Raw genomic sequence first — 14819 nt, forward strand, 5'->3', positions numbered from 1 at the left:
CACTCTAAGCTGTGCAACACAGGAAAAATGATCATTTTCTTCTTAAACATGAAGGAGCCAAGGGACATGCAGGGAGACACAGAAAAATGGCTGTGGTGCTGGAATCTACCAGTTCCTGTAGGTCAGAGAGAGATGTGGGCGCCATCAACACACAAGACGTAACCAAAGCCGTGGAGTGTATGGGAGTGTGTGCAGTGACGACATGGGCTTGCACGAGCACTGGAGGTCAGGGGAGTGTAATAAATGCATGTAGAAGGAATGAAAAGCAGCCAAGAAAAAGAAAGTCACAGTCTAGCAGTTCATGACAGTTTTGAGGAGAAAGCAGTCAACGGTTTCAAATGCAATATAGAAGATTTAGGACAGAAATGGGCAATTTTGTTGACATTTTCAACAAGAAAGTCATTTGTATCTTTTATTAGAACAGTGGGAGTAGGAGAAGCACCACTTCAGCCAAGACGGGAGAGAAAAACAAAATTCTGTCTTCTTTAATGCACTGTGTTTTAGGGTCACCTTGTTGCAACAGCCTCACCTATATCATTATTAATATGTCTCACATGCAGAACCATAATTCTAAAAGAGCGGCTAAACACAATGAATACTCAACAGGGCTTTTACGTTAATTTGAGTTCTTAATTTTATTTTTGAAAATATTTCCCTGAAGGGGTAAACAAGGTGAGGTAGGATCAGCCAAATCCTCTGCTGTTGTTGATAGCAACTTGAAGCGCTTCTTCTACTCTTTCCATCGTAGAGTATTTAGGAAGGTAGAGGACACTAATACATGTCTGTGCTCTTATGGGATCTTTTTCATTCATATTTTCAGGACAGCAAAATGTTATTTTCATGTTCTTTAAACCTTTTACTTGAATTCTGTCAGTTCCTGTAAGAAACACTAGAAAAAAGAATAATATTGAGTGATCTGCTTTCCAGAGACCAAGGTTTATGGGGAGAAAAAATATATGTATTTATTCAAAAACATTTACTAAGGGCCCATGTGCAGAGTTCTGCATCAGCAACTGATACACTGTCCCTGCCTTCAAGCAGCTCAATAGTCTGGCTGGAAATATAATATTCTTATGCAGAAAAAGACAAACAGCAAAAGAAAACTAAAAGGGTGGAAGACAGCCAAACAAGGTGCCATGGAATAAAATGCTTCCTGAGGGAAATTGCTGTGTGTGGTTCGAGCAGGGACAGACAATCAGGCTGGGATGACTGGGGAGACTTCAGAGAGCTCGGAATTGAGATGGACCTTTAAGGAGGGGAAGGCTTATAGCAGCAACCAGGAGGTGGGTGAAGGTTCAAGGCAGGGCAAGGAGCTTCAGAGAAAACCTGGAGGAGGGAGAGTACAAAGGGAGCTTAAGAATGTAGAGACCATGGAACTGTTTGGCTGGAACAAAAACTTCTTGTAAGAGGTAAGATTGGAAAGTTAGGCTGGGTTTCTGGAGAAGTCTGAGTGCCTTCCAACATACATGTTATCTACAAAAATAAGAACAAAAAGATAAATGTTTCTCAAAAACAAGTATGGAAATTTTGTAAGAAAATTAGAGGGAAAAAGTCATTAAGCAAAGTTGTAGAAAAACAACCGAATAAGCATGAAACTGAGATCAAAATGTGGAAGGTGAGGTAAAAAGGCTTGGAGACAATGACATCGTAAAACTTGGTTAATCCTACAAAGCCTGAATAACTGAGTCACAAGTACAGAAAGCAGAAGAAATATCTAACTTGGATGGAGAACTGAAGAAACATTTGAAAGCAATAGGCAGGGTTGAAATCACAGGGAAAAAGTCCCATATTAACATTTATTTTTTTGATGTCAGGACAGCCTGGCCTAGAGAACATCCAACTGGACTAGGAATGGCTCTTATACTAGGATTTGTTGCAAATGGTGCCTATGACAAACAAGGTTTGCTTAGCCCAAAGAAAAGACATGAGATATAGATCTACTCCTGATGTAATACCTACCAAGGAATTTTTTCTTTTCCTCCAAAGTCAATTTGTGTAAAGCCTTCCAAAACATCACTATGGTAGGATGTGAATTGTCGTATCCTTCTTCATAATGTGCATTCTAGAGAAAAAAAAGTGCAAAAAAAGAGTACTCAGGAAATAGGAAAAAGAAATTTAAATTCAAACTTCTAGGCCTTTATGATGTACCTTTTCAAATGTTTCCCAGTCATAATCTGTATTCCCAACTATCACATCCTTCAGTTCTTCCGGATGGAAAAATTCAATGATATCCTTCTCACACACTTTGTAAAATCCTCTTTGGAATTCTTCATAAACTGCCTTCACAGAGATGTTGAAGATGTAATTGACACACTTAGAAACATAGTCTCTCCTTTAATAAGACAAAAAAATGATTTCAGCTTACAGCAATACCCTGAACAAAAGTGGTAGGGGGCGGGGAAAGTGGGAAGGATAAAAATAACTAGAAACCCTAACAATACAGTGCTCACCATGTACATATAGCTATTTTTCATATGTTATCTAATTTAATCTTCAAACACTCTCAGGGCAGATTGTTAGGACATTTTAGTAAAAATACTGACACACTGAAGGTACATATTTGCTCAAGGTCACACAGTTCAGAGAAATGACACAGATTAGAACAGAAAAAGTATGGAAGAATAACACCCAACCTGCTAATGCTTTAGGGGAATGGGCTTAGAAGATGGGGGAAATTTCCTATTTTATTTTATGGTCTTCTGTGCTTTCTGAATTTATGCTAGTGAGTAACTACTATTAGTATTTGTGGTTAAATACAAATAAAGAGGGGGATTTCTGCTTCTAGCTTCAATGGGGTAGCTTATAGCAAATTACTCCCAGTGAGAAGAACTAGAAAAATCCAGATAATACACAAAAACACATCTAGCTCCAGGCTTCCAAATGTGAGTCAAGACTCAAGAGGCCTCTTCATGAAGACAGAAGGGAAACCCTCTGAAGTGAGTCCCACATTTTTCCCTTTTGGCCATTTGCTAACACAGGCAAAGGGATCAGGCAAAAAGTAGTTAAGAGGCAGAGAACTTTCTTATGTCTATCAATAATACCACGGATAAATTGAGAGTACTCATAAAATATATTATAGAACTGGAAATCTTCTATTTCTTGATCTGTATACTTACGTACTTTTCTGTATGTTCTACTTTAATACAAAGTTCTCTTTTAAAGATAAAGATTAAAAGATTAAAGAAAACTAGGGGTGCCTGGGTGGCTCAGATGGATAAGCATCCGACTTTGGCTCCCATCATGATTACATAGTTCGTGGGTTTGAGTCCCACGTCAGGCTCTGTGCTGACAGCTCAGAGCCTGGATCCTGCTTCCGATTCTGTGTATCCCTTTCTCTCTCTCTCTGCCCCTCTCCCACTTGTACTCTGTAAAAAAAAAGATTAAAGAAAACTAGTTGGCTTACACCATAATGCTCACTTAGCGGTATCCCTCTGCCTCTCTGACCAACTATCAACGGAACATTCTATAATCCCAAACTGTGGCTTTAAAATAGCATCCTATAAGGTGTTGAGAACTCAAGATACCACCGTAATATCTAATAATATTAACAGATACTAAGTACTGCTCCAGACCAGGCACCACTGTAGACCACTCTAGGTACCAGATATACAAGGATGAACATGACCAGTGCCTACCTTCATGGAGCTCATGGTAGTGGGGGAAATACAGATAGTAAACAAATAAACCCAAAAGGTAGGTAATGGTGATACGAAAAGAAAAAGTAGAGACAAAAGATAAGGGAAGGCCTCTCTGAGAAAGCCATTTCCTTCCTTACCAGAATATAAACTCCAGGAGACACACACATACACACAACACACACCAACTCTCTGCCTTATTAAAAAATGATAAATTTGGAATGGAAAATTATGTAAACAAAACAAGTATTTCACTTCTCTGTACCTACTTGTTAGTCTGGTCAACAATTATGCATCTTCCATTAGGAATTAAGTCTACATCATTTTTGTCCCAGTGCACCTGTAATCACAAATAAACTCAGATATCTCCAGAATAATCCTAAACAATCTATTATCAATAAAAAGACTTTGAAACATACCTCTTTTCCTTAATATCTTGTAAAACTATATACTTTAGTCATAAAAACTAGCAAGGTATGAACACATGAAAAATTATCTTTATCATGAAGAATGAAAAAGAAATTTTTATAGAATCATCTATTTTAGCTTATCATACTGAAAAAAACTGGCAAATTGCCGTATCTCAGTAATCATTTTATGTAGTATAGACCTACGTGGTAGATTTGCAAACATGGCCACAAATTCTTCCCAGCCTGGTATTCAAGCCTCTTTGCAGTGTGACTTTGCAATACTCCCTGCCCACCTCGATCAAGAGAAGTTTTTATCTTCAGCTCTTGAAGCTGGGTGTGGCCATGTGAGGTACTCTGGCCAATGGGATCTGACAGAAGTAAAAGCTTAAAAAGAAGCTTGTATGTTGAGGCTTGCACCTCTTTGTAATCCTGAGACAATTCTGTAAGGATACCTCAACCAGCCTACTGGGGAATAAGAAACCCCTAGAACAGAAAAGCTGTTCCAGCCCATACCCCACAAACCAGCCAACAACTAGGTATTCAAGCCAAGGCCAGTGTGAACCATCCAGCCCAGCAGTCAATTCACTCCAGAAATTCAATGAATTGTTTGTTTTAAGCCACTAAATTTAGCTGTTGTTTGTTACATAGTAAAATCTAACTGATATGCCCAGGTCATAAAAAATGAGGAAAAAAAACCCTTCTGCACTAATTCAGAAGTCTGTTATTTTGTTAAAGAGTGACATGCCTAGATAAATATGTAAAAGGGTAATCAGATTAAATGAAGCCAACTCTTACAGTTTACTCACATTAAAATATATATAAAATACTTCTCCAAAGTCATCACCTTCATCATCCAGAAGTGTTTGCAAACTCCTAAAGAACAAATAATTTTGTTATTTAAAAGTCAATAATCAATCACTAGATAGATCATCTAAAATAAATGTCAAGTGCATGACTATTCGGAAGGTGGGAGGTCAGGGAGTTAGTTAATTAACACTGCCCATTTCTCTGTGTACTGATAGCCAGACACCAACTACAAGTGTGAAGTTTAGGAGTATTTGCAATTCTGTAAGTTCTCTCTTCCTTCCATCCTTACTTCCTTTACCCAGTGATTGTAGGTTTCTATTTAGAGGATTGATAATGTATTTTTTTAAGAGAAAGTCTATTTTTATTTTTTTTTAATGTTTATTTATTTTTGAGAGAGAGAGAGCATGCACATGTGAGCAGGGAAGGGGCAGAGAAAGAGGGAGACAGGAAATCTCAAGCAGGCTCCGCCACCATCAGCACAGAGCCCAACGTGGGGATCGGATCCACCATGAGATCATGACTTCAGCTGAAATCAAGAGCCAGACGCCCAAACTACTGAGCCACCCAGGTGCCCCAGAACTGATCATGTATGTAACTGATACCCAAACTCATTCAAATCAGTGTTATCTTTACTTAAAATTTGAACTTCACTTACAGAATAAATACCCTCTTTCTAAATATCAGGGATCACTTAGGAAATCTGAGGTATGAGAAGGTCACAGAATGTTCTCTGCATCTACTGTCCCAATATCATCAAGCTTAAGACAGACATGAATTTGATCACCTTAACTGTTTCAAGGCATCTGTGTGAATATAGGTTATATTAGGATGGATAGCAGCCAGTCTTTTTGTATCTCCATCCTCTTGTCCTATGGTACCTCACACATATTTTTAAAGTTGTATATCTCATCATATTTGCTCATTCACTCATTTATTCATTCAACTAACATTTACTAAGCACCCAATGTAGCAAGCATAAGGGATGTAAAGTTCAGACATTACTGTCAATGAACCCTGAGACTAGCAGTAGTAGGTAAGATATGCTGAGGAAAGTCTCCTCTACAGTACACTGTTTATGAATACCAAGGAAGCTGCCTCCAAAACTAAAACTAAAATAGTGCTAATATCTTATACCTACTTATATGGGATACCTCCCCTATCCCATTTTTCTACCACCCCCAAACTGGGTTACAAATACCAGTTTGCAGGGTGCCGTTTCCCCTTTTGTTAAGGGATCTCATGAAGAACAGATAAATTCTTTCATCTTATTGAAGTTACACCTATTAATGTTTCCTTTAATGTTAGTACTTTTTATTTTTATGTCTTAATTAAAACTGCAATGGTGAGAAAGAGATCTGTCCATATTTTCAACATGTTTGCATTTAATATTTAAGTCCTTCATCCACACGAAGTTGATTTTTGTACATGGCATAAGGTTATCAGCTCTCATTTTTTCCCATATGCTTGAACTGACGATACTCCTGTTCCCATTAATCTGGTATGCTACCTCTAACAAGCTCCATAGGTGCATGGGTCAGTTTCTGACCTGCACTCCTACTGTGCTGTCCTAATACAGCTTTCTAAAAATTCTTAATATCTGGTAGGCCAAGTTCCCTATCCCTATTCACCTTTTTCTGCTAGCGGTTCTTGGCCTTCTGCTCATCCATATACATGTTATAATCAGTTTGTGAAATTTCATGGAAAGCCTGCTGAGATTAAAACTGGAGTTTCACTGAATACCAAGATCAGTGGCTTTCCATGTGTGACCCAGACCAGAAACTTCTGGAAATCTCTAAGGACTTCACAAGTGACCTATGAGGTCAAAACTATTTTCATAATCATACCAAAATATTACTCACTTTTTTCACATTCTGTCTTAAGTATAGAAGGCAGTTTTCCAGAGGCTATATTATGTGATAGCTAATAGAATGAATGTTTATGTATCCTCCATTTAAAACATTTACCACCTTTAATTTCTAATACTGTAAATACTGACAAATACAACCAACATATGGATAAGCTCTTTGGGGTCTTCAATACTTTTTAAGTCTTTAGACCTAAAAGTGTGAAAAACATGCATACCGAGATAATGATCTTTACATGTACTAATGTTGATGTGTTTTAAGTTTATTAAGTCTTCTTAGGCATTAGTATTATTACATCATTTTCATTGTTCTAGGAAAAAATAATACATTTATTTCCTCCTCTCCAAATCTTGTACTTTTGATACTTTTTCCTTATCAATAGTATAATTAGTATAGTGATTAACAGTTGGATGACGGGAGCACTTGAGTGGCTCAATTGGTTAAGTGTCCTACTCTTCGTTTTGGCTCAGGTCATGATCTCACAGTTCATGAGTTTGAGCCCTGCATCGGGCTCTGCTCTGATGGCATGGAGCCTGCTTGGGATTCTTCTCTCCCTCTCTCTGTGCCCCTCCCTGGCTTGTGACCATGTGCTCTCTCTCTCAAAAATAAATAACAAATATTAAAAAAAAAAAAATTTTTTTTAAAGTTGAATGCTGGAGACAGACTATGTTCAATTTCATGGTTTTGTCACTATGGAGTCTGGGACAAGTTACCTAACCTGTCCGTTTCAGTTTCCTCATCTGTGAAATGGGGATACTAACAATAATAGGACCATACTACTATTCTCATTCTTTTGAAAATCTACATAGGATTCCATTGCATAAATAAGTCAAAAATACAGAATTCCTTTACTGAAAAACATTCAGGTATTCCACGCATTATGGACTATGTAACACAATACACATTTGTATGGAAAAATCCTTGCATGGTTGTATTATTTCTGAAAGTAAAATGCCTAGAAGTACAACTGCTAAGTCAAAGAGGCAAACACATTTTTGATTCAGATTAAGTACTACCATACTGTTCTCTGAAAAGGAACCACCAATTTACATGTCCGCTATTAATACCTGAAATTAGAACAAACCTTTTCCCAAATCCTCACAAACACTATACAGCATCAGTATTTCAATCTGTCAGTCTAAAGCACAAATCAGCCTCTGATTTCAATCTGTATTCTAGGATGACTGGGGAGATTAAGCCATTCTAAATTTTTTTTGTGTGGGTTGTCTTCTTGTATACTTTGCCAATTTTTCTTATGGATGTATAGGAACACTTTATACAGCAGGGCTATTACCCCTTTCTCTTACCAGTATTTTTTTGTGAGGTGGTAGCTTGGCTTTTTAATTTAGAAATAAGTTTTCACTTTAAAGGTGATGATACGAAATGAGATTTAAAATAAACATCACTTGCAGATTTCGCACCATGGTATAACTTATGCTCTGTCCATGACTGTTTCTACACAAGTAAAGTGCAAAGATTAATGCAAGCACTGAGGAGAGGAGGAAAATCAACTTGTCTTCATTTTAGAAAGTTCAATTATTATCCAACAATTCTTTCCAAAATTAAAATTGATTTAAAGTATCTACAATGGGGGTGCCTGGGTGGCTCAGCTAGTGGAATGTCCTGGGATTGAGCCCACACTGGGCTCTGTGCAGTGTGGAGCCTGCTTGGGGTTCTCTCTCCCTCTCTTTCTCTCTGCCCCTTGCCTGCTCTTGCTCTCTCTGTCTCAAAAAAAAAAAGTACCTACAATGTTGAACATGAAAATACTATCAGGGTGTGTGTGTTTAAATATTTACAGGAACACCTTGAAGATACTGTAGTTTGGTTCAAGACCACCATAATAAAGCAGTTATCCCAACAGAGTAAGTCAAAAGGATTATTTGTTTTCTCAGTGCATATAAAAGTTATGTTTGCACATATACTGTATTCTATTAAGTATTCAATAGCATTATATCTAAAAAAACAATGTGCATACCTTAATTTAAAAATACTTTATTGATAAAAGTGTAACTATCCTGAGTTCTCATCAAGTTTTAGTTACTGATCACACATCACCATAACAAATATAATGGAAAATTTTGAAATACTACGAACATTACCAAAATGTGACACAGAGACACAAAGTCAGCAAATGCTGTTGGAAAAATGCCTTGACATGGGTTGCCACAAACCTTCAATTTGTAAAAAAATGCTACTAACTGTGAAGCACAACAAAATAGTAAAAGGTATGCCTATATGTGAATATATATTATATGGAGTTCTAGAAAAAGAACTATGTTTACTTACTTTCCCAAAACAGGGCTAAGTTCTTTTAAGTCTTCCAGTGATGGCGCCTGGTTCAACAGTTTCTTAAACAGGGCCAGTGGAAAAGGGATGTTGGCAACATTGAAATTGAACAGAGAAAGTCCACACAGAACCCCAAAGAAGAAATATCTCTTCTTCTCAAATTTAGGCTGCAAAGAGAAAAAAACAAAAAACAAAAAACCTAATGTGTTATAATTTTTACAAGTAAAACAAAATTTTTGTATTAGGTATACCTTTTCACCCTTTCACAAAATCAAATCACAAATTAAAATAAAAAAACTTGTCATAAGAATATTTAGAGTTTATGTATAGTCATTAAGTCAATTTCAATCTCTGCCACAGGAACAGAAATAGAATTATACAAACTGAAGTTTTCTCAATTTCTTTTCACAGCCATTGCCTTCAAATTCATTGGGAAAAATACAACTGAACAAAAAAAAAAAAAAAAAAAAAGAATGCCTGAGAAAGGAAGGGTTCTTTTTTATCTATATGTTCTATAAATGGTTAATAACAAATACTGCTTAAGTTTTCCTGTGTAGTCAGAAATAGGAACCCAGCGAAGAAGAGACTCTATTTTAAAGAAAATCATCACTTTATTAAAATTGAAGATTATCTCCATAATTCTATGTACCAGTAATTCCTCTCCTAAAATGAAACAGTCTAGACAACCTAATTTTCAATGGTATGTGACATGCATTTGCTTTCATGATAACCATAAGCAAAGAGAAGACTTACCCTGACAGGAAACCACATGTAGGAAGCCTCCTCAGGATATGTGAACATCCCATATTCTGGACGGGTCATCTCCTCAAATAGACAGTGGAAAAATTCTACCTTGACTCCTCCAGAGTCAAGCCCAATTTCTCCACTAAATGAAACCTGAGGAAACAGAACAAGTAACACATCACTTCCAGGGCTCTGTATTGCTATGTATTAAAGCTCATTTAATAACAGTTACAGTAAGGGGTGTCCGACTGTTCAGCTGGAAGAGATTGTGATTCTTGATCTTGGGGTCCTGAGTTTAAGCCTTTTATTGGGTACAGAGACTGCTTTATAAAACTTAAAAAAAAAAAGCTACAATGAACATGATCTGTAGACCCAAGTATTTGGTGAACAACATGGTATTACCATATTTAATCTTCCCATTAATTCTATGAGGTGATAAAGCTTCAAGAATTTATTTATTTATTTATTTATTTATTTTTCCTCTTGGTACTTTTTTTTTTCAATATATGAAATTTATTGTCAAATTGGTTTCCATACAACACCCAGTGCTCATCCCAAAAGGTGCCCTCCTCAATACCCATCACCCACCCTCCCCTCCCTCCCACCCCCCATCAACCCTCAGTTTGTTCTCAGTTTTTAACAGTCTCTTATGCTTTGGCTCTCTCCCACTCTAACCTCTTTTTTTTTTTTTTCCTTCCCCTCCCCCATGGGTTTCTGTTAAGTTTCTCAGGATCCACATAAGAGTGAAACCAAATGGTATCTGCCTTTCTCTGTATGGCTTATTTCACTTAGCATCACACTCTCCAGTTCCATCCACGTTGCTACAAAGGGCCATATTTCGTTCTTTCTCATTGCCACGTAGTGCTCCATTGTGTATATAAACCACAATTTCTTTATCCATTCATCAGTTGATGGACATTTAGGCTCTTTCCATAATTTGGCTATTGTTGAGAGTTAAAGCTTCAAGAATTTAAATAACTTCCCCAATGTGACACACAGCTAAGAGGTGCAGCCTCAATTTAATCCTGGGTCTGTCAAGTCTCAGAGCCAGCCTTCTTTAGCTACTAATCTCACCTCAATGGGCATCATTATTATATAATAAAGTATCTCGAGCATAATGAAAAAAACAAAGAAATAAAAAAATTTTCAAAAAACTGAAAAACCAGAGCACACATAAGATATTTATTGGCTTGGTTGTTTACTCCCTGAGAAGGCACCTGTTGACACCAATTCCTCCCGAGGATGATTCTGTCATAACCCTCCTTTACTTCTCCAATTACTCGCTCATTCCTGCCTTTCCTTCTTGGAATCCCTCACTTTGGTGTACAAATGTGGTAAGGTCTCCCTTATTCTTAAAAGAAGAAGAAAAATCTCAACATTCCTTGTCTTCAATATAGACAATCCTGGCTTCTACGGTTGCTAAATTCTGGAGAATTGTGTACACCAGCTTCCAAACCTATTTCTCTGCTTAAATGCTCTCTCCAAGAGGACCTGGAACCTGTGAACCCCCAATTCCAGGGACTTGTTCTCATGTCTCCTCTCCTTGATTTTATGAACTCATTTTACCCTACTGATCTCTCTGCCCCTCCCCCGTTCATGCTCTGTCTCTCTCTGTCCCAAAAATAAATAAACGTTGAAAAAAAAAATTTTTTTTTTAAAAAAAGCATTAATTGGGTTTTTACTTCTCTCTTCTTTTTCCTGCTGCTTTAACACCAGAAATGCCTGTGGTTCTGTGCTATTTCTGTTCTTTTTGCTCTTTCCCTGGATGTTTGATTTCTCTTTAAAACTTCACATATCACTTACAGGCATTTAACCTTCAAATCCACTCTCATCCTATCTTCTCTCCTGACACACACTCCTATCTGAAGGCCTGCTTAACATTTCTGTCAGGATATTCCACTGGCACTTCACCCACAGCTTCTACTGGTTTGTTTGGATGAATGTCTCTTCCATTTTCTAGAGATCCAAGTTTTAAAACCTCAGTGAGTTATTTAAAATCTGTGTAAGGCCAGGTATCAAATCCTCTGCTCCCTCCTGTGGACAATCTCCTTAATGTCACAAAGCCTCTGTTTTCTCCTTAAGATTCTCGGAAAGGTTAAATAGGATAACATACAAAATGCCTCACACAGTCTGGAAAGTGGTCGCTGCTCATTAAATGTTACCTAAGTTTTTTAAATGTATGAAATATGGGGCGCCTGGGTGGCTCAGTCGGTTTAGCGTCTGACTTCAGCTCACGTCATGATCTCACGGTCTGTGGGTTCAAGCCCTGTGTTGGGCTCTGTGCTGACAGCTTGGAGCCTGCTTCCAATTCTGTGTCTCCCTCTCCCTCTGCCCCTCCCCTGCTCATGCTCTGTCTCTCTCTGTCTCAAAAATAAATAAAAATATTTAAAAAACAAATAAATAAAATGGATGAAATATAAAAGTGGAACTTCTGTGGACTGGCTGGCTGGCACAGGTAAAATTCGCATAATGAGTCTTAGATTTTTTTTAACGATCTATGTGGAGAATATGTGGAAGCAGTCCCTCTCAGGCGAGGGGGAGCGTGGGGCTGCCTTGTGACCTGGCTGCATTCCCCCTTTTCCTCACAGCTGCCCAAAGATAACAAGAAGAAAGATGCTGGAAAGCCAGCCAAAAAAAGACAAAGACCCAGTGAACAAATATGGGGCAAGGCCAAAAAGAAGAAGTGGCCCAAAGGCAAAGTTCAGGACAAGCTCAATAACCTGGTCTTGTCTGACAAAGCAAGTTCCCAACTATAAGCTTCTAACTCCAGCTGTCGTCTCTGAGAGACTGAAGATTCAAGGACCCCTGGTCAGGGAAGCCCTTTAGGAGCTCCTTTGTAAAGGAGTTTATTAAATAAAAATAAAAATAAAGTAATTTCTTCTCTGGAAGAACCACGGTTACATCTTTTTAGATCTTCCTTCTCTCTGCAGCAAAAATATTGAGAATTATACTTTACCATTAACTCCCTCCTCAGATCTTCATTCTCAAACTGATTTAGGTGACTCAAAACATCCTCAATCAAATGATTCCTTCTGACTGTCAGATTGAATGTAGGCAACAAAGATAATTCGGACCTTCCGTGTTCCACAACTCCGGCCAGCCGCATACAAGCTCTAAATTTTTTCTCCTAGGAAAACCAATGTTTCACTTCATTTCACCATTTGCTCTAAGTAGGAATTTACAAACGGGAATAAACTGGTTCAATTTATCATGAGTGCACATCACAAACATTTATGAAAAGAGCTTTGTTTACATATGCCACTGGAGAGAAGCTATACATTCAGTATTCACACTCAGTAAGCAGAAGAAACACCAAAGGAATGAAAAGCTTTGTGGAGCCAACCAGGATCAGCAGGGAAGTGACCAACTGTGGGCTCTATTGGTCCACTTTATCCTGCAAACACAATTATTAATACTTCAGGTTACCAAAGCTAATTACCATGATTAGGCTAAGAGAAGAATTAGCAGATACTAAAGCAGTATGCTGAACAGAACATTCTCACTTGGAAAAGAATCTCAGTAGCTTAGAAAGAAAGCAGGTGGGGCACCAGGGTGTCTCAGTCGATTGAGCGCCCAACTAATGTCGGCTCAGGTCATGATCCCAGGGTTGTGGGATAGAGCCCCGTGTCAGGCTATGTGCTCAGCATGGAGGCTGTTCAGGGTTCTCTCGCTCTCCCTCTGTCCCTCTCCCATGCTTGTGCGCTCTCTAAAATAAGATTTAAAAAAAAAAAAATAGAAACAGAAAGCAAGCAAGCATGCTGCAGGAAAAGTTCAGGTATGAGAGACCTCTCTGAAGTCATCCTAATCTCAGAGGAAAACCCAACAAGAGATTTTAAAGATGATCTAAGAAGTTATATAGGAGACAGCAAGAGAGACAACACACACACACACACACACACACACACACACACACACACAAAGACTATCTATCTGACCAAATGGCAATTTGAGATCATTAAAGTCTAAGGCTCTTGACGAAACAACAATCAAATTATCAGTTCCATAAAATTATTACTGGAGGCCTGTTTAAAATTAGGAGAGGGGCACCCTAGGTGGCTCAGTCGGTTGAGCTCAACTCTTGATTTTGGCTCAGGTCAAACCTGATCCCAGGGTCATGGGATGGAGCCCCACACTGGTGCTGAGCATGGAGTCTGCTTAATATTCTCTCTCTTTCTCTCTCTCCCTCTGTCTCTCTCCCTTGTTTACACTCTCACTCTTTCTTAAAAAAATAAAAATAAATAAAAATTAGGAGACAACAGCTACAAGAGTTGAAAAAATGAAAAAAAAAGTTCTTGTATCTTTTTCCTTTCATTTTCCTGTTAAATAGTTCATTAATGGTCATACTCATAAATCAATTTCCTATTTTGTTTTATAATGGTTAACTTCATTATGGAGAAGTATCTACTTTTATGACATACATTTAAATATTATTCATATATATACATACATGGATGCATATATAAAAGTGATAAGAACTAAGGCTCTTGGGCACTTAAACTTCCCTAAGCGTTTTCTTTTTTTAAATATTTTTAATATTTAAAAATTTTTATTTTAATATTTATTTTGAGACAGAGTGCGCACACAAGTGGGGGAGTGATAGAGAGAGAGGGTGAGAGAGGATCCCAAGCAGACTCCATGCTATCAGCACAGAACACAATGAGGGGTTCCTTCTCACAAACCGTGAGATCATGACCTAAGCTAATATCAAGAGTCAGATACTTAACCGACTGAACCACCCAGGCTCCTCTCCCTAGGCATTTTCAATTGTCCAGTTTTAAATTCAAAATCACTTTTCCAGATATGCTGACAAACAGAACCAACTCACCTGATGATAGTTCATTGAAAAGGGGATATTTTTACAAACCTTTATCATGGTATCATCAGAGTATCATCCATTTATGTGTGTCTGCATTTCAAGAATCCTGTCACCTGTATTCCCATTGCTATGTTTTTATTATTATTATTATTATTATTACTATTACTATTACTATTACTATTAGACTGGGCCTCCTTAAATACTGGTGCTAATCCCAATCAAACCCAAGTCTGCTATGCCTCTCTAAGTCCCATTC

At 37.8% G+C, this 14819-nt stretch overlaps 1 protein-coding gene across 1 annotated transcript in view; it reads right to left on the bottom strand.

Moving 5' to 3' along the window:
* Window positions 1-609: 609 nt before the first annotated feature.
* The window catches only part of HERC5 (HECT and RLD domain containing E3 ubiquitin protein ligase 5), a 46764-nt gene continuing 32554 nt past the window's right edge, over window positions 610-14819 (bottom strand). Inside the window, exons 16-23 of the mRNA XM_040478537.1 lie at window positions 12704-12874; window positions 9757-9900; window positions 9004-9170; window positions 4852-4918; window positions 3905-3975; window positions 2149-2332; window positions 1960-2062; window positions 610-889 (exon numbers count right to left, since the gene is read on the bottom strand). Of these exons, the coding sequence (XP_040334471.1) occupies window positions 684-889; window positions 1960-2062; window positions 2149-2332; window positions 3905-3975; window positions 4852-4918; window positions 9004-9170; window positions 9757-9900; window positions 12704-12874 (1113 nt within the window). The 3' untranslated portion in view covers window positions 610-683. The remainder of the gene's footprint in view (window positions 890-1959; window positions 2063-2148; window positions 2333-3904; window positions 3976-4851; window positions 4919-9003; window positions 9171-9756; window positions 9901-12703; window positions 12875-14819) is intronic.

The sequence above is a fragment of the Herpailurus yagouaroundi genome, unplaced genomic scaffold (genome assembly GCF_014898765.1).
Source record: "Herpailurus yagouaroundi ecotype Mexico unplaced genomic scaffold, PumYag 28, whole genome shotgun sequence".
Taxonomy (NCBI): domain Eukaryota; kingdom Metazoa; phylum Chordata; class Mammalia; order Carnivora; family Felidae; genus Herpailurus; species Herpailurus yagouaroundi.